Consider the following 24,705-nt stretch of genomic DNA (forward strand, 5'->3'; position numbering starts at 1 on the left):
ATTTGATCATGGTTTCGATCGGTTAGGGTTAGACAATCACACATTTATCACAACGATTACTCATGGTTTCGATAGGTTATGGTTACACTTGATTGATCATGGTTTCGACAGGTTATGGTTACACAATCACACAATTATCACAAGGGAAGAGGAGAGAGTGGAAAAGAACGTGCAGGAAAAAAAGGGATAATTATGATTAATTAAAATAAAATAAAAATTATAGAATTAATTAATTACATTACTGCCCTTATTAATTTATTTATATTTAATATAAGTTAATTTATTAATTAAAAAAGTTTGAGGTTATTAGATTGTTCTCGCATTCTCGTAAATCACAGGGGTTCTCGTTTGAACCTCCACCTTGTTATATATATATATATATATATATATATATATAAATTTATTAATTACCAAAAATTTGAAGAAAAAAAAATATTTTTTTTGTAAAGGACCGGCCGTAACCGGTTATGGGACCGGGACCGGACGGCTTAACCGGTTACCGGTAAGTTTGACCGGTTATAGAGGATTTCACCGGAACCGGGACCGGTTATGGAGGGACCGATTATGGAACGTTTTTGTTTTGATCGAGACCGGCCGTAACCGGTTATGACCCGGCCCGGGACCGATTTTTGGCCACCTCTAATCCAAACGGTTAACATAATTATCCGGTCTCATCTGACAGACCCGATCTGTTGTTCTTATAAAACTAAACTTACAAGTTATCAAAAAAAATTAAGGTGTTAGAAAGCTCAAACTTTGACTTCAAGATTCATAGTTGACTTCGCATGCCAAAATTCAAGATAATTACAGAAATCGCTAGTCAACGAAAGTCAACACTCGGAAGCAGGTTGAATTTGCTTCAGTTTCCTAACAACTTGCCTCATGGTTGGTCTCATGGCGACCGACTCCGCCGTGCACTGCAGCCCCAGATGCAGCAACTCCACAAGAATATCCTCCGCACCCGCCTCCCATAATCCGGCCGCAAAAACCTCCTGCGCCCGCCCCTCTTGCCGGAGCATTACCGCCCACGACACGATGGTGTAACCGTTCTCCTGACTTGAAAACGACGAATCCAAAGCTCTTTTGTCGGAAATTAGCTCGAGAAGCATTACTCCGTAGCTGTACACATCCGCCTTCTCGGAGGCGTGACACGTCAATGCGTATTCCGGCGCCACATAGCCGAACGTTCCGGCGACACCGGTGGTCACGTGAGTCTCGAAATCGTCCAGAAGACGAGCTAACCCGAAATCCGACAAGTAAGCGTTGAAATCTTCGTCTAACAGGATGTTGCTCGGCTTAACGTCTCGATGGAGGATCCGAGGCTTACATTGATCGTGAAGGAAATAAAGGGCGTTGGCGACATCTAGGGCAATTTTGTGAAGAATCTTGAATCCGATAACCCGAATGGATCTTTCTAGAATAAACTTTTCTAAGTTACCACCGGCGAGATAGTTGTAAACAAGAAACATTTCCGACGAACTAGCGTAATACCCGATCAACGTTACAAGGTTCGGATGTCGGATCCTTCCAAGACTCCGGATTTCCGCATTGAATTGCGGAAGCCCTTGGCACATTTCAATTGTGAGCCTCTTTACGGCAACAGTGGTTCCCGGAGAGATTTCGGCCCGGTAAGTCGATCCGAAACCGCCACTCCCGATACAGTTTCTTGAGGTAAAGTTGCCGGTGGCTTGAACGACACTGTCTAATGTCAATTCTACCCCTATCTCCTTGAAAACCACCAGTGGTTCCGGTTGACCAGAAGACCGAGGAGGCGGCGGGGGGCGGGATGACATTCCGGCAGCCGCCGAGCTTCCAGAAACCGCCGAGTTTGGTTTCCGCTTCCTCAGGTAAAGATACACGATAATGAGCGCAATGAGAATGATGACGATAACTGATGGAACTATAATCAATACGAGCTCAAAAGAACTCATACCCTTTTTCCCTCCATTAGAATTCGATGAAACCGTACTGTTTAGTGACTCGAGACCCACGGCCCATGGTTCTTGTGTTGGCACAGATGACAAACTAACAAATTGGCAACGACGAAGTAACGGGTTACCGATCAAGCGGTTACAGTTTATTGCATCACGATCCATGGCTATCGATCCTGATAAGTTATTGAACGAGAAGTTGAACTTAAAACCGGATTTCAAATCCAAACGACCCAAAGGTACTTCCCCAGATAACTGGTTGTTGTTGAGAAGAAGAACCGTTAGGTTTCTAAGATTAACAAGACTCACAGGAATCTGACCAGAAATCTGGTTCTTCGATGCATCCAAGAACTTGAGACATTTCCAATTTACACCAACATTCGTCGGAATTTCACCCGATATGATGTTGTTGCTCACATTTATGAAAAGCCCGTTCAAATTGTTGCAGATTTTTGACAGATTTCCGTGAAATAAACCCCCAGAAAGCATGTTTCCACCGGCTAGGAATGCATAATCAATCCCTGTTCTACCGAGTGATGTGAATTCAGATATCATAGGAAACAGTGGGATTGAGCCTGTGAAATTATTGTCACTAAAATCATGGATCATGGCACGCGTAAATCGGGAAAACGGAAGATGGTTTTCTAGCCGAGATTTATGAGCAAAATAGGATAGATACACAGTTTCATGATCAAATCGATGCAGAGAGTTCAAACCACAAAAAGGGGCGATCGTGAATTCGGGAATGGATCCAAACATGAGATTTCTGCTAACATCAAACATTGTCATACTTCCAAGATGAAGTTTTTCATCAAGAACTCCACTGATCCTATTAGAGCTCACATTCAGAAAACGCAGATTTGGGCAATTCTCAAAAACACCTGAGATTTCTCCTTTCAAATGATTACCAGCAAGATTCACCATTCTTAAAGCTTGACAATCACCCCAGTTCCTTGGAAACTCGCCATCAAGATTTGCATTTGGTGCCCAAATTAGCTTCAAATTTGGTAGCATCGCGACTTGCAGAGGAACTGAGCTTTCAAAAAAGTTACCATCTTTGATCGAACCGTCTCGATGATGATCACTGAAGTCGGTTGATAAAACAAGAATCGATAAATTCAAACAGTTCCCGATGCTCGTGGGGATGATGCCGCCTAGGTTGTTTCTAGAAACATCTAGAATCTCGAGCATTCGAAGGTTTCCAAGCTCGAAAGGAAGATTACCTGAAAAACTATTTGAAAAGAGCAACATTGTTCTCAACTTGCTGCAGTTTCCGAAGCTTTTCGGGATCTTACCATTCAAGAAATTGCTGGAAAGATCAACATGCTCAAGAACATGACAATTACTCCAAAATCCATCCATTAATGATCCCATAAATCGATTTAACGACAGATTGATACCTTTTAATTTCACAAAATTACCAAGAAAAGCAGGAACAATCCCTTCGATTCGGTTTCCAGCAAGATTCAAGACGCTTAAATCTTGGCAGTCTGAAAGTGAATTAGGGATTTCCCCAAATAATCTATTGAACCCTAGATTAAGAACTTTCAAATTCTTCAAATGGGTGAAATCAATCATAGATAAATTTGCAGTCATCGAATTCCCTTCAACGTCAATTACTTCAAGATTCTTTAACCCCCAAATCCCAGTAGGCAATTCACCCCCAATTTGATTAAATGGAAGTGAAAGAACCATAAGTTCTGAAAATTTCCCAATTACATTCGACAATTTCCCACCCAAAGATTTCCCTTTCTTGAACGAAGAACAATCCCTAACAATCCCAAAACCATGCAATGCAAGATCAGAATACTTGCTACTGAAACAAGAACCAGATTTAGCAAAATTACCTCCTGGCAGCCTCAATTCAGAAACCCTGCCATGTAAGTTGCACGTGATTCCGAACCAAGAACAGTGATTTGGGTTTGTGGATTTCCAGGTTGAGAGCAGGTTGTGAGGGTCAACAATGGCGTTCTTTAACTCCAGAAGTTGACTCTTCTCTGAAAGGTCAACAGCTTCTCCAGAAATCAAACAGAGTGACAACGAGATGAGAACCAGTCCTCCCATTGCAGATACACCCAACATTTCTTTTTCCTTGTGTTGATAAAGATCAAGAAAATCAAAACCCCAGAAGCAAAAACAGAGGGGTTTCCTGATTCGGATACAAGAAATTTAAAGAAAGTTCATGAAGATTTCAATTTCAGTGAAATTAAGGAGAAAGATTCATGGGTTTGATAGTTTGATTTGTTGTATCAAAATCCCAGAACCGAAAACAGAGAGAATTTCCTGATTTGGGTGCAAGAAATTAATGGAAGTTGGTAAAGATTTTCAAGTAAGGATAAAGATTCCTGGGTTTTGTGTAGTCATTTACTCTAATCGGCGGGTCGTGGTTGACAGTCAACATTTCTGACTATTAGCTAGTCAACATGGCGGCCAAGTGTTGGTGGATGAAGAAGACTAGCGTCTAGAACCCGTATTAATGACGGTTGACAGGTCATCAGTCCATGTGGGTTTGTGAAAGTGACGTGGACTGTTGTGAGACCACCGACTGGTTTTCTGAACGTTGTAGACTTTTGATTTCAGCTTCAAGCTTCAGCTTCAGCTTCAAGCTTCAGCAAATATATACTATTTTATGAATGATTGATGCGACAGGTCGCGAGAGTAAACAAGATGTGAGCCCATTTCTTATTTCTTGAAAATTGATATCTATTTTCGTGGTTTAAATTTAGAAATTGTTATAATTTTTTTATAATACAATGAGATATATTTCGATTTTAATTTTTTTTATAATACGATTTTGTATAGTTTGAGAAAATGATAACATTTTTCAATTTAAATAAAATATAAATTTGAAGACCCATAAAAAAATTTATCGGTATTAGTATCGAATTAACAATATAAAAGTTTTTTTTTTATTTTTTTATATAATTTTTTTGGTTCAATTTGTTAGCATAATTTAATTTAGGTTCAATAAAGAAAGTAATTTATTTTAGGTCTAATAATATAATGTTTTTTATAAATAAATTTTGGGTTCAATTTTTTTCTTATAATTTAATTTATGTTTAATAATGAATTAATTTATTTTAGGTTTAATAATATAGTTTTTTTTATAAAAATAATAATTAAGTATTTTGTTAGAATTTACATATTATTCTAATTATATTTTAGCTTTTTTATACTTAAAATGAGATGTTTATCGTGTATTTTTTGATTATGTTTGTCAGTTAGTTATATGAATTCAAACATATAACTTTAAAAGGTTATATCCATACACCATTTATTTGTAATCTTGAATTTTAATTAATATGAATCATTAATCAATATGTGATACATCAAAAAGAAACTAAGAGTTTTACTTAAATGCTTTATAATATAGTGTGTGCTTGTGTGTGATGTGTGTGTATATATATATATGACTTGTGATCATGTGAGACCAGTCTGTTTTTGTGAGACCCGTGGGAACATCTTTTCACGCTTGAAACTTCACAGTAAAACAATATGAATACAACATTCACAATGTTTTTGCTGTGAAGGTTCAGATTTTTTTTACCTTCACAATGTTTTGTTGTGAAATTTCAAGTGTAAAAATGTGATCTCACGAGTCACACGAAAACATGTTGGTCTCACGTGAACCTCAAAAATCGTTAATGTACAAAATCATATATAAGAACGCTAAGAAAATAAGAAAAAGTTCGTTAATATACAAAATCATACACATTCGAAAACACATCTTACCATGAAGGAAGAGACCCAATTTCCACAGATTGTGGCGCAACACAAAAGTAGACCACATTCCCAATGTTATATAGAGTCACACTATGGATCAATAGTCATTGAGTTCAAGCAATTTTGATCTATAGCTCAAGGCCCCGGATGATCTTAGTTATACTCATTCGCTATAAATTGGTGCATATATCATTCCAATGTACAAGTCCAATCGTTGTAAATAAACATGTTTGATTAAATTTACAATGTTTAAATGATAAAAATATTAAAATTAAAAACACAATGTTGTAATAGAAATTGGTGATGTTATAATAAAATAACTTTAAAAGTACAATGTTATAATAAGAAATGTCATATAAGCACTATCGTATTCGTACTTGCGGACAGCCTACGTGGAAGATGAGGTGGCAAAGAGACTTGATATATTAGGTAAATTTAATTTAAAAAGTTACTCAATGCTATAACGAATAGATTTTTGAAAGTACGATACCCTCATAAAAAATATTTTAAAAAAATATTATAATAAAAATAACTGAAAATACAATATTATAATGAAAAAATTTATAAAAATAAATTACTATCCTATAAATAATATTAATATTATAGAATAGAAGTAGAATGTGTTTATTCATTGAAGGTGTACGAATCCACCAATGCTTGCTTTTCAGTCAAGAGAGGTTGGCTTCGAGTGGAATGAGTATATGCCTCTAAACCGCATCTTTTCTTTATCTTAAAAATATTTATATTCGAGTGGAATGAGTATATGCCTCTAAACCGCATCTTTTCTTTATCTTAAAAATATTTATATTCGAGTGGAATGAGTATATGCCTCTAAACCGCATCTTTTCTTTATCTTAAAAATATTTATAAATAAATAAAATATGTAGTTTTTTTTATAGGAAGGGGGGAGACCCCTTCAGATCAAGATAAAACACTAAAACGTTAAAACAGCAATAATGAAGCGTTCGGGTAGGAGGAAACCTCGACTACCATAATTCAAGGCACTCAGAAAGGAAAGAAAGAGAGTCAACGAAGAAGAAAGACGAGAAGAGTGGGAAAAGGAGAGAAAGAAGAAGGGGAGAAGAAGAGAAGAGGGAAGAGAAAGAGGGAAAGAGAAGAAGAGAGAGAGGAAGAGAGGCAGAGAAAGAAGCCGACCACAAGGGAAGGGACCAGCCAAGCCAAGACCGGGAAATAACGGGGGACACCACAGGGGCAAAATATGTAGTTTTTATAAGTCATGGTTTGTGGGATTGGGTAGGATTTAAAATTGAATTCTATTCTAATCCTGTGTTTGGTTTGAAAAAAAGCGTGGATTTGAAATTCTAGGATTTTAATGAAATCCCACAAAATGATTTAATCGTGCATTCACATTATTTGGATTTGTTTGGTTTAGTTTTAATCGTGCATTCACGTTGTCTTTTAGAAATCTTTTGACCATCAAAATGATGTCGATTTCTAAGTCATAGTCGATACTTTTTGTTGACCATAACTTTTTGCTATCGGTTTCGCTTTGAATATGTCATTTTTACACTTGAACCCACACAAGATATTTAGATAAATGAGATTTTAATTATATTCACGACTTTCTGACAAGTATGAAACCATTTTTCTTTTAACAGGTCAGAAGGTCATGAATTTAATTAGGTTTATATACATAAATGACTTGATCCCCACACATACACACACAAACAAACAAGGTATCTAACCACAAGGGTGGTGCCTGATTGGTTTGAGCTTGACTCCAAAGATCAAAAGTACCGGGAAGTCCCAGGTTCAAATCCAAGGAGGAATAAAAATCCCCACCACGAAGGAGGTTCAAATGCGGCGACTCCAGGCTATCTGCAAAGCAGGTGGTCGCCCTGAGATTAGTCGGCTCGCATAACGGGTTGGATATCCAGGTTAATAAAAAACAAACAAACAGGGTATCTTGCAACAACACTATTCTTTACAAAGATGGTTTCAACATAAAAGAGGCCAACTGAGATTGATTTGTACACTAAAAAAAAAGGGTATGAAGCTAAGATGCCAGGGTTGTAGTTGGGCAACTGCCAATTGTGCAGGCTAATATATCTTTATAATCTCTCGAAATCGAAAAGGAGTCGTAAACTTGACCGTTGCTGCTCTTCTTGTACTCGAACAGAAGGTTAGAATGGTCAAAAGCCGTGAGTTTTAGGAACCCATAATCGACATCTTTCACAAGACTCCAAGTCGTGTTGATGTTGGCAAATTCTGTAAGGCTCGCTCCTCCACCTCCGGCAACTACATGAATTGTCCCGTTTAAGCTTCCCTTGTAAGCGTGCTTCTCGTTGCTCGTGCAAATGTTCTGAATCATAAAAACCATCGAATGGCAAAGACAAATTTTAGCACTTTAATCAGATTTCGTAGTGTGCAAACGAGCAAGAGAAGTTGAGAACCGATTAGATTATAAAAGTTGTATTGCGAGGATACCTCATAAACCGGACAAGTTCTTTCGTAGTTGTGTGCATGACCGTAAATGGCTATATCAACTTTGTACTTTTGCCAGAGCTTTTGAAGGCTTTCTCTCCCCATTGGTTCACCAAATGATCCGTCTGCGGCATAAAATGAAGTTGACGAGTACCCCAAAACACGATGAGCCAGAAAGACGAGCCAAGGTTGTTTCTGTCTATCAACAGATGCCAAACAGTGCTCGATGAACTTATACTGCTCGGTTCCTTCTCTCCAATCGTGTTCTGTGTCAGCAATACAGAATCTAAACATTCCGTAGTCCGTAGAGTACCTTGTAACGATTATATACAGTTTTAAGGACGTGTTTATTTTATTTTTTTAAAGATCAAAGCAAATTAGCGGTTTGATGAGAACATAGCTCACCAGAACTTTGCTCGGTTCTCAGCAGGAACATAAAACATAGTTTCGGCCAAAACACCACATTCTCCTCCTGAATCATTGTTCTCATAAAAAGATCCTGAGTTGGGCCAGTCACGCTCGTGATTACCACTGCAAAATACCATGAACGTAGAACCAGGTAAATACCACTACAACAAAATTGGCTTCATAGGACGCCAAATATGTCTAAATGTAGATTTTTATAGGATTTTAAGTTTATAGGACCATGCTCCCTATGTAAGTGTCCAAAAAAACTTGTTGCGGCATCCGAAAGCGTCCTACCAAATTATTGTAACACATTCTTATAGTGCGTATAATTGTTTAGTCCTATAAAACAATCTATTAGGACATTTAGACATATTTGGCATCCTCTGAAGCAGATTTTGTCGTAGTATACCATGTTTGAATCTTTTGGTTTCCGGTAATTATCATTGTCGTGTGCGTGAGATCATCAATCCTAACAACATACCTAGCAATCATATAAGGAACTGCAGAGGCAATTGGCTCGACTTGCGAAGTAAACTGATCCCATTGCGATAGGTACCCATTGGCGTAACAAATATCTCCAATGTGGAACACTATATCATAGTTCTTCAAGTCTCCGATGAGTTCCTTGGTCGTGTTAAGCGAGCCACGCTGGTAATTATTGTATTCGTTGGACCCATCGGCTTCATCCTACATCATTGAAATGATATCAAGCTTAACTAGAAACACAGTAACCAAATCAAATGAACCTGGTATATACCACACAGAGGTAGGGTTCAGACTGTTTCTGCTTAACTTGAAAAACACTGAACAAAATTTTCAACGAGTCCCACCTTTCCCATGTCACCAAAAATGATTACGCGTTGTAGAGAGTCTTGACCAGGGTACGGAGATGATCTGAACTGGTAAACCCGACTCCAAATAAGCGTATCGTTTAAAAGTTTGTGTCCCAGTTTGTAGGTGTACCTGCATAAAGAAGGTTGATAAAAGGATTTGATATATATTACTCCCTATATCTCTTACTTTTGTTCCACCTATTTTGGTGTTAGTCCCATCCTGTCCTGGTCTAATGTCTTTTTTTTTTTATTAACCTGGATATCCAACCCGCTATGCAAGCCGACTAATCCCAAGACGACCACCTGCTTTGCAGATAGCCCGGAGTCACCGCATTTGAACCTTCGTGGCCACAAGGGGATTTTTATTCCTCCTTGGATTTGAACCTGGGGCCTCCTGGTACTTTTGACCTTTGGAGCCAAGCTCAAACCAATCAGGCACCACCCTTGTGGTTGTCCTGGTCTAATGTTACGCCAAACATGGGACAAGTTTTTGTTCTGTCATGTCCCGTCATGTCCTCTGTATCAAACGAAATTTACATATTTGGTTAATAGTAAATTTTTTCTCTTGTATTGGTTGAATGTATAGGATGGATGGAGTACTCAACTTCTTAGAAGCACTCTGTTCTCGCCACAAACTTTGAAGTGCAACTTATCTAGCAAAGAAACACAAGTATGGGTGTACAGAGAATTGTCAAACCGCTCAACACCGCCCAACTCAACCCGCTAACAACCCAATTAAACCCACCTTGCCAAACTGGCTAAACCGCCAATCAAGAGGATTGAAATTGGCTTAGCATAGCTCAACCCAACCCAACGCCGACCCGCCACTAATATATATAACTTCGATAATACTAATATATTATATATATATATATAATCTATTAATAATGTTTATTTTATATATATATATATATATATATATTACTAATGTGTAAAATTTTATATCATATTTGTCGAGTTTATGTTTGTATTTCTTTTTAGCTATACGTATAGGTTACCAAAACAGATCAACCACCAAAATGATGGCAAAGAATCAAATAAGAGAAATTTATTGGAATCGTTTTTGCAACAACAACTAATGGATGTGCCAAAGAATATGAAAAATGTTGATAGATAATTGGCTGACAAATCTATTAATCTAAAGACTCCCACAGTTGATGTTGTACTTCGGTGGAAAAAAACTGGTAATAGTTATAGCATTTCACTACAACAACATTAGGTTTATAGGACGCCTAAAATGTCTGAAGCGTCCTAATATGATACTTTATAGGACTTAAGTTTATAGCACGAAACAAAAAACCGTCCTATCTAAAAGTGATACAATGTGTTTATAGAATGCTTTTGGGTGTCTTAACAAGTTTTTAGGATGATTTTAATATAAAGTGGCGTATTAGTTATTTTATACAACACTATTTTAAAAAATGTCATATGAACACAGGTGTCCTATAAATAGACGTATAGGACAACTCTCAAAATTGTTCTACAAAATAGCTAATGCAATACTTTATTTATAAAGAGTTCTAAAAAACTTGTTGAAACGCCCAAAAACATTTTATAAACCAATTGTAACACTTTTTAATAGGACGCTTTATAGTTTAGTCCTATAAAGTATTTCATTCGTCAAATTTACGTAACTACTAACCCGCCAACCCAACCCAACCCTAACCCGTCAAATTTTATGAAACAAATATATGTGAAACAATACCTTAAATCCTAGCATTTGATGAAAAAACATGCAAACAAATACTTTGTAATCGGTTCTCACGGGTTTATAACATTTTTGTGGTTCTCATTTGAATTGCATATATATAGGGTTCGGTTCAGGTGAGATGGAAGTTATGGTGAGAAAGGTAAGAAGAGATCTCCACCCTTTGATCAATCCCAATTGAAGATCGACATTAATGCGGTGCACCAAGATGCATCGGATCAATCCCCATGATAAGCGCAATTCATGGGGTGAGGTGAGATTAAAAGTGATCAAGGGTCCAGATCCCTTCATACGTTTCTCACCTTAACTCCTATTCTCACACGAATCATTCGTCTATATATATAAGGATCAAATGCAAACCAAGCCATTTTTACAAACCGTCGATTTCATTGTTTAATTAATGAAATTGTTTCATACAATTCTTTTCTTGATGAAATTGTTTCATATATTTTTGTTTCTATGTAAAAATGAAATTGTTTCATGTATTTCTCATTTTGATGAAATTTGTTTTCTAAAATTAATATAACAAAGATGACAATGTCCGTAATTTACGTCCTCCACAATAAAAATGACTAATCAACCCTCACAATTAAAAAAAGTGAAAAAAAACTTTAATTGGTTGAATAAGGTTTGTACGGTTTGTACAAATGGTCTGGTTTGCATTTGATCCCTCCCCTATATATATATATATATATATATATATATATATATATATATATTTAGAAGGGAAGTTATGGTTTAGGGTTTAGAAATGTTGTAACTAGTTCTAAATGTTGATTTTATCTTAGGGGGACAAAGAGGATATTAAGAATGAGATAAGGACCATTCGAACATACACTGAGTTCGGCCATAATTCCTTCAAGAATCCAGTATGAATGAATCCAGGATCACGCCAACCAACGGTTCGTGCCGGTGCACCTGCATTTACTTGTTTCTTAGAAAAGAAAAGAAAAAATAAATCGGTCCTTCCAACAAAAGTTGATTTTTGAGGATCAAATTAACAAGAATTTGACACTTAAGATTGGTCAAATACCACAAAGACTGTTTCGGTCAATTGTCAGTGTTGCAGCAGGAGAACGCCGCTTATCCTCGCCTCTTCGAGCCCATTCAACAAAAGGTTCTGCTTCATCGACTCCATATCCACTCGTCCATGTTATAGTCATCTAACATACATACAACAACGGTGAATGTATGAGAGGTTGAAAACTATAAGCACCAGCACATGAAATTTGGTCAAGAGTCACGAAATTGTATATTAAGATCTGCATGCATACTTGCACTATGCAGTGACTACTAAACCAAACCAAACCAAATGATCCCAGTATATCCCACCCGAAGGCAGGGTGTGGAGAGGGTAAGATCTATGCAGACCTGACCTCTATCCTAGAAGAGTAGAGCGATTGTTTCCATAAAAAACAAAAATCACCATGTTGATGGAAAAACAAACTTACTTCATTCCACATCTTCCCTTGAGCTAAGCGAGGGTAATTTGGTGCATTTGGATTTGCAAAAGCAACTGAATTCGACACTGCTACAAGCTTTGGCTATTGGATGATGCAATTTCAACCTCATGTTAAGGGATTCGGAATCGAAAGATACAATAAAAGGGGATACCAAAATAACGAAAGCCATAAGCAAACCTTCGATAATCCACCAGTGAACAATGCAAAAGAGAAGTCGGATCTTTGGTTGATCAATTGAAACTTCAATGATGCTTCTCCGGTGTCTTTGTAGTTCGGACTGCTATAATTCGCGTATTTGTACTGAGAAAATAAGTGGGGTTTGGTTTAATTATAGCTTCTTTATATGAATCAATTCAAGGCATGGAGAAATTGCACAGACCTTAACAGGTGCAGTGCACAACAATGGAGGAGTAACCATTGAGCTTTCAGGGAGGCATGTGGAAGCACTGAAAACAGTGAAAATGGATGTTTTTAACAGAATAATCGCATGTCAAATGAGAAAGAACACTCTTTTAAGTTTAGAATACCTGAAATTTGCAGGTGAGAATACTCCAATCCAATCATCAACGGATGGGTTTGGGTTGTGCAACGTTACAGTCAACCATTCGGAGGTTTGCCCCTGGAATATAATGTTAGGATCGTTAATCACACACACGAACGTAATAGCAGGAATCAAGAGATTGAACACATTATTTAGGTGGTTCAGCTATTTGCTTAGGCTGCGTCTAGTACATGGGGCAGGAACGAGCATATCAGTACAAAAACTTGTCGTGCCAAGTGTATGACAAAAAAATACAAAAATAAAAGGTTGGTTTGACATTTAGACATGGATAGGACTTGAGTAGGACAAGAAATGATTCTTTTATGTCCCACCGAAACCTTAAGGAGATGGGACAAGATTGGTAAATTACTAAACTAACCATGTGAATGTGAAGTAAAACCCTAAGGACCGGTTTGGTTTGTGGGATTTTGGTTATAAAGTTTGAAGTAGTTATAGGGTTATGATCCAAAATGTGCAGAATGAATATCAATTATGATTCAAATGATAACGAATGGAGGGAAATAATCGAACATAAACCATTGTAATTGTGGGTTACCTTCAATCCTAGAACCAAAGGAGATGCTTTAACAAAAGCAGCAGCATCAAGAACAAACAGAGTCTCATTTAAAGAAATCTTTGCAAAGGGTTGATCGCCATGTGATACTACACCTCCGATGCTACACAAAATTGCCAGCAACCCAATAACCTGAATGCCTCTTTGTACCTAAAATCAAAAAATAAAACAGTAATCATAGTCATAAAATGATCCAAAACAGATCTTGTCTACAACCCACAGTCGACGGAATTGAAAGGGGGAAAAGAGAAGTATGGGGGTGAAAGAGAAGTAAAATCCAAAAACTAAGAGAAACCCCAAGAATTTGAACTCATTACCATTATGTTTGATCTGTAATTAGCTCTCAATTTCTCTCTCTCTCTCTATATATATATATATATACACACACACAGAGAGATAGAGGGTGACGAAGAGAGAGGTGTATACACAGCCCAAAATCAGAAAGGTCAACTCGCAGAATATATATATATATATATATATATATATATATATATATATATATATCTTGGACTTCATTTTACTTGTTAACATGAATGTGATAATAAGTTGAACACGTAGATAATTAGGCTGCGGGTCAAGTCGTCTTTATATCACTAAGACTTCTCATAAGTATTATCATATGTAATAAGGATATTTTTTATTTAATATTGAATCATATATGTAGACGACCTTAAAACCTTTGTCATGACCCATCTCGCATGACATGTCGTATGACGACGAGGTCTCTCATGTGTATTATCACGTCTGATAAAAATATTAGAAATGTTGTACGAAAATCCCCACCTATATATAATATAAATAAGCTACAGCAAATTGTGTAAAAGATAATTCAAACAAACCAAGATTAATGATTTGTGTCAGACACCATCTTGCTTTAAGCAATTGCTTATGGGTTCAATTTCAAGATTATTTAAAAAAGATGGTGTCTTGGTCAACTTTTCTAAAAAAAAGGGTCAGAATAATGTATAAAGGATTGCTTTTAGATAGCCACCTAAAATTAATCATCATTTATTTGGAGATAAATGATATAAAATTCATCATCAATTATTTAGACGCTAGTGGTATAACTGTCCGATGCAATGCAATGCAATGCAGTTGAATTACAATTTTGAAACATTAGTTTAGCCTTGAATCATGAGTTTGTGTAGTTATTTTACAAGTCAACTAATATATAAAGTTGAAGGTTAATATGATGTATTAGCAATATCGATTGAAAAAATAATTGCACACATGTTGAGTTTATAAACTCATATAAAGTTGAAGGGTTGGGATGGGGTACATGCATGATCTGAAACCTTTTCTGATATTGTTGCTTTAAATTTCAGTTTACTTCAAGAGAAAAAAGAACTTTGAATTTGGGTTCAAAATAGGAAACAAATAAAGTGTCAAACAACTTTGGGAAGAACAAACATATATTTTTCATGTAAATATGGCTTACTTAAATATGAAACTTTGACTAAACAAATGGTATGTTTTAAGCACTTGTACATTATGCATAATAGTTTATACTTAAGAGATTTTTGAATCTCTTGCATAAATTGATAATACTTTATGCTTTAAGACTTGTAATTAAGACTTTTGTCTAAATGCTTATCGATGTAGTATAGATAAATGATATTAATTTTGATTTATATCTGTGAGAATGTTCACATCCACATCTGCTAGGCTAAATAAAACAATACTCTTGGACATAAGAATGAATCACAATATAACGAAGCAAACCCAACTCAATATCGCCAGTATACGACACTTGAAATAAGATGATATCGTTATTCGGATACATTAGAATGTTAAATTGTGTGTACAACTTAACAGAATGCCGAAATTAAATAGACACTGAATCGACAATAGGTGATTTAGGATCGCTCCATGAATCATGGAGTCTCCTAGACCCAAAAATGGAACAAAATACATTGATCGATTCATTAAGACGAAAGACATCAACTTCATTTACTGCACCCCATTTGCAGACTGAAATGTGTTCATGATCCCCTAGAAATTGTGAAAGAACCGTACACTTTCCCATCCCTGCTCTTCTTGTACTCGAACAAAAGCTTCAAATGGTCAAATGCTGTAAGTTTTAGAAAACCGTAATCATAATCTCTGAATAAACTCCAGGTTGTGTTAATGGGAGCAAACTCCGTGAGACTTTGCACCTACGCCTCCAGCAACCACATGAATCGTCCCATTCAAGATCCCCGCGTAATCGTGTTTCTCATTGTTCCTGCAATTACTCTGAATCAAATTAAATTAGATTGCAAAAAATTAGACCTTTGTATCAAAGGATGCATAGTATTTGAAAGGAGAAACAAAAGATGTCATTGTTAATTTTTCGGGTCTTTAGGTATGTGAACAGGATTGGACTGGACAAGCGAGAGTGAGGTAGATGGGTGCAAAAATTGTAGAAAGTTTTAGGGATTTAAATTTACATGGGTAGTTAGTAATTTACCAAACTTGTCACGCCTATTTTGTTGGGACAAGAAAAATGCATCTTTGTCCCACTCACTCCTGTCCAGTCCCATATCACACCAAACATGGGACACCAAACTTTTGTTCTATCCTATTCTGTATTATCCCACGTATCAGACACACCGTCCAAGTCAAACCTACTAGACGTGTTCTCTACTTCTTCTAGTATATATTTGTGTGATGTAGTAATGAATGTTTATTTGGAAATCCGAAGATTTATTTATAGTTGAAGTTAAAGTTGGTCAAAATTAAGTTGAGTGATGGTATGTGTTAATTTCAATGATGATTGTTCGTGCAAGCGGCCAACATTACAGTGGTTACGGACAGATCGAGAGATAAACCATCAGTGATGATTGGGTTGATACATGCCGTTAACAATTGAACCAACCACGAACAAAAGATGGTTTATTAACTATTTCTTTTATCAAGATATATATATATATATATATATATATATATATATATATATATATCATAACCTCTTAATCATATCAATTGCATTTTTAATTCAATTTTCTGATTAAATGACCAACTTCAGATTGGAGAAATAATGGTTTCAACTGTTTATTGATATTTTAAATCAGGTGATTCAATTAAAATTAAACAAAACATAATATTTTGGCAGTATTCACGAGCAATTCAAAGATTTTCTTTTTCTACTCCATTCCGACTTCTTTTAGGTTTTTCTAGTCAAAAAACTTATACAAGATCCGAAGCTATATGAATTCATTTATTCTTTCATTATCAAAGCGTAAAACTTCCCCTCTTTACCTCGGGCAGTATTTCTTATAAACCAGTACCAAGTATCAACATGCTGTCACGATTCATGCGCAACTTCTTTATCCCGACTTGGAACATGTTGTATAAATATATGAATCAGACTGTACCATCATCATTCGATATCCAAACTAAACAAATGAAATATTCTCAAGTAGACAAGTACATACGCTGATCAAAGAGATGTCATTATAATTCAGATATTTGTTACTCGATTGCTCTTGAATCTAAGAACCAAACCAGATAAACTCAATATATCTGATAAAGTTTCAAGGATACAATGTACATAAATTTATCATGTACCCAAAACGTAGATAATAACCAACTCCCCACCAATTTCAAAGGGAGATAATAATCCAAAATAGCAAAAATCCTGAAAATAATAATAATAATAATAAAGAAAATCGAACGATTAGAGAGATGGTAAAGTGAAAAGACATGATGACCCTTGGTGATATAATCTTTCTAAAAGAACTCTAGGGGCATTTCGGGTAATAAAATGTATTTTAGAAGCATGACAAAATTATCAAAACTTTATTTATTTTATGAAAATTTATAAGAGTTAATAATATTTATAAAATTACATATCTATCCATCAATTAAATTTCATTATAAAATAAATAAGGGTATATTTGTAAAAATGACATTTTCCGTTCAAAAACATGAATTTTTTTTGTTTCCCTTTCTTTCCTTTCCTTTCACCCTCGAGAACAAAAACATAACTAAGAAAAAAATCTTTTCTTTTCTTTTATTTAAAACTCGAGAACAGAGCGATATTATTGTAAAAATCCACCAAAAAATTATTTTATACCAAATGATCTTTGGCCTAGCAATATCGTAGTCTTTGGCCTTCTAGAATGTTAGAGGTTTAAACATTACCAAAGATGAAGAGGGTGTGTAAGTTTATTTGTTGCATTTACCGTATATAATTATTATATACTTAAAAAAATATATTATAAGAACGATCAGTTTTGAATTAGAAAATATTTAATATGACTCGTTTTTTCGTTTATATTTTTATAATTTTATTTGCATTTTATTTTTATCTATTATATTATAAAAGTTTTACGATACTTTAAATTCGACAATTTTAACCACAAAGGGTAAAAACGACATTTCGTTTCATGTTACCTCCAAAACTCATCTTCGTTTGAACTTTGTGTCTCCATGTCCCATTCCAAGCGTACCCTAACCAATAAAATTCAAACCGATATATAAATATTAGAAAAATATTATAAGGGTACTCGTATAATGTAGCAAGATACATCTTGATTTTAATATTTTGTTTTATCATTTATCTCAGTCGATGCTATAATATGGTCCTATATGATTTTGAAAAAACGAAAATATTTTTATTTTTGAATAAAATATAAATTTGAAAATATCATAAATTTTTGATAAAAATATATCGATATTGGTATCAAATTTAACTACTTAAAATTTCTTGTTTTTTGTGTAATCTTTTAATTATGTTATAATTTAATGTCTGTTTAATAATTAAGTAATTTATATTTAGTTTCATAATATAATTTTTTATAAAGATAATAATTAATTATTTTGTTAAAACTCAATAATTAATCTAATTATATATATATTTTTTAAAATGAGATGTTTATCCTCAATTTGATTGTGTTTATTTGCAATTAGTTATACGAATTCAAACATAGAGCTTTAATAAGTTGTACTTACGTACAATTACTTGTAATATCGAATTTTAAGTAATATGCATCAATCAATAATACTTTATGCATAAAAAATGGTTTTTAAGAGTTTTTGTCAAATGCTTTATAATATAGTATAGATTGTCGGTTTAAATCGGCTACTCAAGATTTTTTTGACGGTTATTTGTTCTTCAGTGCTCCATAAAATTAGTCGAAATGCATGCAAGTTGATCCAAATATGCACAGTTAAAAAAACATTGAAAATAATGCCTGATGCAATAGAAGTTGTACTTACGGTGACCAAAGCAAGTAGTCGTGGAATTCCCACCACCGCGACAAATGCAAGAAAAAGATTGGGTCATACCAGCAAACCCGCAAAACCCACCACTCGCTTCACAATTCTTACACGTTTCAGTATAATATGAATCGTTATATTCCAAAGAAATACCAAATTGCCATTTCATTGGGTCGGTCTCGTCGCCACCAAACCCGTACATCGAAGCATAAGACGAGCATTGTAGCTTCGGTAGATCCAACCAGTAACCCGGCCCAAGATCAATCATGGGCTGATAAACACAACAACTAGAAATAGGCCCATTTGGTTTCAACCCAATGCCAGTAACCCCTTCACAAGAATACAACCCCCTACAAAGATGCAAGCCCGAACCCGAATCGCACAAATCCTCATCCGGGTCGAACACGGGTGACGTCCTGGAGCACCCGAGTAGAATAAAGATATCTTGCGACGATAAGGTAAACGGGCTGGCCCTATCCAGGCGAAAGCTGCCGGAATTCTGCATGGAAGAACAAGTTGACATGAAGAGATCAGTGAGGACAAGGGTGGAAGTGGTGTAATCTATGGTCGAAACGGTGTACTTTCCGGTGCCGGAGGAGAATCGGAGCTCGCCGGAGGTGCATTTTATGTACCTAGCAAAGTCTGGATGGCCACAGCCAAAGTCCGACCCGAATGGGTATTTGATGGTGAGATTTCCACATTTGTCCCTGCAGGTAGGGACAGGTGGGGGTAGATGGGATGAGGGTATTTTAGGGAGAAAGAGGAGGATGTTGAGAAGTAGCCATGGCCATGGCCATACCCATAAGCTTCTTGCAGACATTAATGGAGTTATTGAAAGAAACTTGGTGTATGCAAACAGTGGTGAAATAATTGGAAAGGAAAGGGGGAAAGTTGAGTTGGTTTCTTTTCTTTCGGTGGGTGTGAAGGTTTTTCAAGATTTCTTGAAAAGTCATACAATCGCAATCATTTGGTTTTGACCTTTTACACCACTAATTTGTTTTTATTCAAATTTGAAACTTGGTCGGATTTGGTCAGATTCGGGTTTGAAAAGTACTTACGTTTGAGTTCATACGATAATCTCGAGCTCGTTAAAAACAAAGAAAAACGACATATCTGTACAACTGCATAACCCACGAACAGTACAAGAACAGTTTCTTGAACATAAATTAACCGAACGCAAACAAAATGTATGATTTACAACTTCCATGGAACTTCAACAAGTTATACGTCATAAATTTGGATTTCTTTAAAATCCGTTATTAGTTACGGGTATCGTTCTTGTATACATTCACAAATTTCAAAATTTGAACTTTTTTCATCGAGACGTTCTTGGTTTTTGCATTTATATAGTTAATTGACGATGAAAGAACCTACACAACATCTTCTGTCCGTCTCTGAAGTTCCCTTTCTTTGAAAACCAAGAATGAAGCCCGGATTATGACTGAGAGGTGTGAGGGAAAGACAAGCAAGCCTATGATTTGTAAGAGCTTCTTCCAGAAATGGAAAGAGTGCGGGCCCGCCTTATATCCTCCAGCACCGCGGAAGCAATCATCCGGCTCATGAGGCAAATACAGATCATCCATAATATGGGTGGCTTTAAGCTGCATACGAAAACCCCACATGCACCTTTCACCCAACTTCATACAGAAATAATGTGTTTTCGTAGAGATATTAATGTTTAATAAAAATATGTGTTAAATGTAAAACAAAAAGCTGGAATAGCTCAGTTGGTTAGAGCGTGTGGCTGTTAACCACAAGGTCGGAGGTTCAACCCCTCCTTCTAGCGTTTTTATTTTTTATTTATTTTATTTTTTTATTATTTTTATTTTTATTTGCACCAAATTATATTAAATTCAACTAACTATTTTTTGTTATTTAGGAATTATATGACTTTACAAAATCGGATAAATGCATTCTTTTAATTATAAAAAATTTATTTGTAACTTCTTGTTAAAAGTAAATCAGTTTTAAAGTGTTTAAAATAAAGACATAAATCACTGAATTAATGAGGAAATACCTTAACTGAACTGTATTATCCTGACTACAACTTATTTGTGGTGGATGTTTCGGGGGATATCTGATGGTGCATTCCGGGTATTTGAATTATTGTGACAACTAACCTACGAGTTTTGGCCTTTCGTTTCACGGATTGCGATTTTAAAGGCTTCAAACATGTCTATCATCGGTAATCTCAATGACACATTCGAGTATAAATTAATATTGAGGAAAAAATGTTTTCCCCAAGTTTATAATCAGTTAAAAATTATTCACTTTAATTTGAAAGTGGTTGAATTATTGATTGCATACAAGTGCATACATGATATTTGGGACTGTTTGATAGTTGCTGAATAGTTTGGTGCAAAATGATTAAGAGGCTCTCATAATATAGTGCAAAATGAAATATAATTGTTTAGTAATTGTTTACAATAATTAGGACGCTGAATGGTTAAGAGAGGCTCAGGATGCAAAATCATTCAGAGGATTTTAGAACTATTAAGAGACAGATTTTTTTTTTAGCCAAACAAGATTTATCTCTTAACGATTCATAAACTGCATCTTAATAGAACCATTAAGAGGTAAACAATAATCAGTTTTATACGTCAAAATTGAGTTTAAAAAATTGAAATATTTATTTATTAAAAAATTATCCAATAATTTAATAACTCAAAATCCTTTAAATATTATGTTGGTAAATGTTGAAATCAGATATTTAAAAAACGTAATTACAAGAATTAAAAAGTAAAAAAGGCAAAAACAAGAAAGGGGCATTCCGAGAATTGAACTCGGGACCTCTCGCACCCTAAGCGAGAATCATACCACTAGACCAAATGCCCGATGTTGTTCTCTTATTTACTTCTATATATTTAATAACAGTTAGCATCTTAAACAACCCTACAAGTTAAAAGACCGTTTACTAAACACTTACCTGGTAAATGCTTACCGGTAAAATTTAACACTATTAATTACTTACCGGGTGAAATTTTAGTCCATCAAAACGACATTGCATGCAACAATTCACCCGGTAAGCGCTTACCGTGGTAAAAGTCGTCGCCCTCACTTACCGGATAAGACTCATGGTCCTTGTCTCGCTCTTACCGGGTAAGATTCTTAGTCCTTACCATATTCATCCGATGAGGTAATCTGACTTGGTAAACGCTTACCCAGGTAAGTGTTTGGTAAACGGCTCCTAAATGTTTGTTTTGAAAACTTTGTCTACAACATCGAAATGGAGCTTTTAAAAAAGAGTTCTCTTAAAATAAGAATAGAATTCCCTCATATTTCATAACAGAAGTCACACGATTTTACTTCTAAAAGGACGATCGTATGAGAAAAAAAGTTAAACGTGAGAAACGTACCACCCTTATTGCTTTTAATCTCATTTCCAACCATGAATTGTACTTTACAAGGGAATTGATACAATACATCTCATTAATGTTGATCTTCAATTAAGATTGATCCAAGGATAGAAAAGCCTTCTCACCGTAACTTCTCTTTTCACACGGTTACTTCTATTTTTTATCCTTAAAGGCTAAATGTAAAAAATAGCAAGCAACCAATAATTTCTATTTCAAAATTTTGGCATATTCTTTGTGAAAACAATATCTAAACAAGTACAAAACAAAACAGTCCCAAATGAAAATGCAACCAAATCTGTGTGCTCTTTGGATCTATTAATCATATATTTGATTCAAAGTAACAAAATCATGCTTCCAAGTTCCTTCTTCCTTCCACATCTTTCAAATAGTTTCCCAGCAGCCTTTGATCCAACACCATACTTGGTATCTGCATACCAGACCCACAAAATAACAACACTAAGTGACGTTTATCAAACGCTTACCCAGGTAAGTGCTTATCAAGTCACATTACCTTATCGGATGAATATTGTAAGAACCAAAAATCTTACCTAGTAAGAGGGAGACAAGGACCGAGAGTCTTACCCAGTAAGTGAGGGCAACGACTCTTACCATGGTAAGCGCTTACCGGGTAAATTGTTGCATACGATGACGTATTGGTGGACTAAAGTCTTATCCGGTAAGTAAGTGGCAGTGTTAAATTTTACCGGTAAGTGCTTACCGGGTAAGTCAGTAAGTGTTTGGTAAACGGCCCCTAAATCTCTATATTTTCATCATAACTCTCTCTCTCCCCCTCTATATCGGAATGTAGGAGAACAACCTTCTGACATATGTTTTTTAAACGCATGATCGTAGATTTAAGCACACAAGAATGCCTCAAAATCTGTCTGAAGGTCATGCATTTAGGAAAGTTATTCTCCTAAATAACCCCTATACATCTCAGTTGTTTTCTCATTTCCACCAAATTTCTTTGCTTTCAATGGCTGTATTCAATATTTAAGAGAAAAAAGAAGAATATTTGACCTTGTTTCCGAAGAACATTTTGGAGTTATTAGCGATTGCCTCAATAAATTTAAGCTCCAGAAATTCGGGTGTGAGCTTCAACTTATTTGCTTCAGCCTCTTTCATGGTCCTGGATGGGATCCAAAACATAAGTGTGTATCAGTTCCTTCCTGCTAACTTAAAACCTTTTTATATACGAGGGATGAATAAGAGAACTCACTGGTAGTATTTGGCATCCGCCAAGCTCTTTTCTCGAGCCACGTACATTGCATTAGAAATTTCTTCTTGCATCCGCGAACTGTCTTTTTCCATCAATTTCTGTTCCATAATGATCTTGCTAACATGGGCATTCTTCTCCGCTTCCGTAATAGCTATCTTCTTTTGTGTCTCTGCCTCTTTCTCCGCAACTCTCTGCCTTTCTACTGATACCAATACCTATATTCGAGACGGTAAATGCCCTTCCTACATATACTGCTAAATTTCCAGTTTCTAACATCCCATGAATGAAAACTACAATGTTACTAATTTTACCCCATCGTGATCTTTACAAGTTTTTTTGATGATATTAATCCATTCACAAGATTTTCCTTGATTTGTTAGTTTTCAAGGATTTTTTAGACTTTTTAACAAATAATACAAACGACCCATGAAATCCCATTTGAAAGTAGGGACTTAGGAGGGCGAGATGTACACAAACCTGACCTCTACCCCCAAAGCGGCTATGAAGACCCCTCCCCCCCCCCCCCCCAAGGGGTGCCTTGTGCAAGAGTGCGAGGAAAAGGTGGAAAGAATAAAGACTAAGAAGCATGAAAGCTTTATTATAATACTATGTGGTAAGTCAAATATTGTGATCGTTATCAGACTATGAGAGTAACGGGAAGAGTAACGGGATGAAGTGATTCTTTCTAAAATGATGGAGAAGTGAGAGACGGGAAATGTGCATGAACAAGTGCCATCTAGTAATGAACTTGCCATTTTAAGGGAAAAACTTGAAGAGAAGAGCGTCATAATTTTTTTACATAAGAGAATAGAGATGCACCTTCGTGCGTTCTTCTTCCATCTGTTCAAAATTTCGCCTTACACTCTCTGGGATTCTAGGCTTTGTGACACGTACGCTGAGAATTTCAATGCCTGGTGCATAACGAGTGCAATCAGCTTGAAGAGCATCTTTCATTGTTTCATCAATCTGAAATTTCACATTTTGCGCTTTATATATGCAAACACTTGCATCAATGATAGACCAAAGGAAAGTAGAGGAAGCCTAAGAAACTAATATTATTATAAAAGGGTTTACTCGGAATACAATTTCCATCACATTGCATGTATATCAAATAAAAATATGCTTCTCCAAAGATCAAACCTATCCAAACGTATCCGGTATCTCCCACTCAAAAGTAGGGTCCAAGGGTTAGGATGAATGCAGAACTTTCCTCTACTCCAAGGGGTGGAGAGGCCATTTCCCTGAAAACCCCCGGAATGAAAGCTGCTGTTTCAACGGCAAATTGTCCAAAACAGCCAATCA

General features: G+C 35.7%; 4 protein-coding genes and 2 non-coding genes across 8 annotated transcripts in view; 1 reads left to right on the top strand and 5 right to left on the bottom strand.

Moving 5' to 3' along the window:
* Positions 1–766: 766 nt before the first annotated feature.
* Positions 767–4,228, bottom strand: LOC112528417 (LRR receptor-like serine/threonine-protein kinase RPK2). The gene has a single exon (XM_025139441.1). The coding sequence runs from the start codon at positions 4,011–4,013 to the stop codon at positions 831–833; it is 3,183 nt and encodes a 1,060-aa protein (XP_024995209.1). The 5' UTR covers positions 4,014–4,228; the 3' UTR covers positions 767–830.
* Positions 4,229–7,565: 3,337 nt separating this feature from the next.
* LOC112527543 (probable inactive purple acid phosphatase 1) lies at positions 7,566–14,028 on the bottom strand. 3 transcript variants are annotated; one of them, XM_025138245.1, is made up of 13 exons: positions 13,944–14,028; positions 13,609–13,776; positions 13,039–13,130; positions 12,891–12,933; positions 12,689–12,811; positions 12,500–12,592; positions 12,082–12,211; positions 11,885–11,966; positions 9,338–9,470; positions 8,989–9,194; positions 8,505–8,630; positions 8,103–8,412; positions 7,566–7,977 (listed from the first exon to the last, which is right to left on the bottom strand). In XM_025138245.1, exons 1-13 carry the CDS (start codon positions 13,944–13,946, stop codon positions 7,672–7,674), a joined length of 1,815 nt encoding a protein of 604 aa, XP_024994013.1. In that variant the 5' UTR covers positions 13,947–14,028; the 3' UTR covers positions 7,566–7,671. The 3 variants fall into 3 exon arrangements, with proteins under 3 accessions (XP_024994013.1, XP_024994012.1, XP_024994014.1); XM_025138244.1 differs by having other exon boundaries at positions 12,891–12,957; XM_025138246.1 differs by lacking the exon at positions 12,500–12,592 and having other exon boundaries at positions 12,891–12,957.
* A 2,933-nt stretch (positions 14,029–16,961) lies between these two features.
* LOC112528477 (LEAF RUST 10 DISEASE-RESISTANCE LOCUS RECEPTOR-LIKE PROTEIN KINASE-like 2.7) lies at positions 16,962–19,648 on the bottom strand. Its single transcript, XM_025139506.1, has 3 exons — positions 18,829–19,648; positions 18,004–18,060; positions 16,962–17,245 (listed from the first exon to the last, which is right to left on the bottom strand). The coding sequence occupies exons 1-3, from the start codon at positions 19,646–19,648 to the stop codon at positions 17,211–17,213; spliced, it is 912 nt and encodes a 303-aa protein (XP_024995274.1). The 3' UTR covers positions 16,962–17,210.
* Positions 19,649–20,540: 892 nt separating this feature from the next.
* TRNAN-GUU lies at positions 20,541–20,614 on the top strand. The gene has a single exon. It is a non-coding gene; the product is annotated as a tRNA-Asn (tRNA).
* A 976-nt stretch (positions 20,615–21,590) lies between these two features.
* Positions 21,591–21,662, bottom strand: TRNAP-AGG. The gene has a single exon. It is a non-coding gene; the product is annotated as a tRNA-Pro (tRNA).
* Positions 21,663–22,368: 706 nt separating this feature from the next.
* The window catches only part of LOC112527517 (erlin-2-B), a 5,759-nt gene continuing 3,422 nt past the window's right edge, over positions 22,369–24,705 (bottom strand). Inside the window, exons 6-9 of the mRNA XM_025138202.1 lie at positions 24,223–24,369; positions 23,404–23,618; positions 23,205–23,313; positions 22,369–22,611 (exon numbers count right to left, since the gene is read on the bottom strand). Coding sequence (XP_024993970.1) covers positions 22,531–22,611; positions 23,205–23,313; positions 23,404–23,618; positions 24,223–24,369 — 552 coding nt within the window. The 3' untranslated portion in view covers positions 22,369–22,530. The remainder of the gene's footprint in view (positions 22,612–23,204; positions 23,314–23,403; positions 23,619–24,222; positions 24,370–24,705) is intronic.

This window comes from Cynara cardunculus (genome assembly GCF_001531365.2).
Source record: "Cynara cardunculus var. scolymus isolate 2C chromosome LG 15, CcrdV1, whole genome shotgun sequence".
Taxonomy (NCBI): Eukaryota; Viridiplantae; Streptophyta; class Magnoliopsida; order Asterales; family Asteraceae; genus Cynara; species Cynara cardunculus.

Bases quoted from the DNA above. Each gene is read 5' to 3' on its own strand.
- LOC112527543 (XM_025138244.1), bottom strand. The intron at 13,131-13,608 runs GTAACCCACAAT...ATTATATTCCAG, and splicing joins CTTTGGTTCTAGGATTGAAG to GGGCAAACCTCCGAATGGTT. The intron at 8,631-8,988 runs GTATGTTGTTAG...GGTATTTTGCAG, and splicing joins GTTCCTTATATGATTGCTAG to TGGTAATCACGAGCGTGACT.
- LOC112528417 (XM_025139441.1), bottom strand. From the start codon at position 4,013: ATGTTGGGTGTATCTGCAATGGGAGGACTGGTTCTCATCTCGTTGTCA.
- LOC112528477 (XM_025139506.1), bottom strand. From the start codon at position 19,648: ATGTCTGCAAGAAGCTTATGGGTATGGCCATGGCCATGGCTACTTCTC. The intron at 18,061-18,828 runs GTAAGTACAACT...TTTATTGGTTAG, and splicing joins GACTACTTGCTTTGGTCACC to GGTACGCTTGGAATGGGACA. The intron at 17,246-18,003 runs GTAACATGAAAC...TATTATTTTCAG, and splicing joins AACGAAGATGAGTTTTGGAG to GATTTTTGCTATTTTGGATT.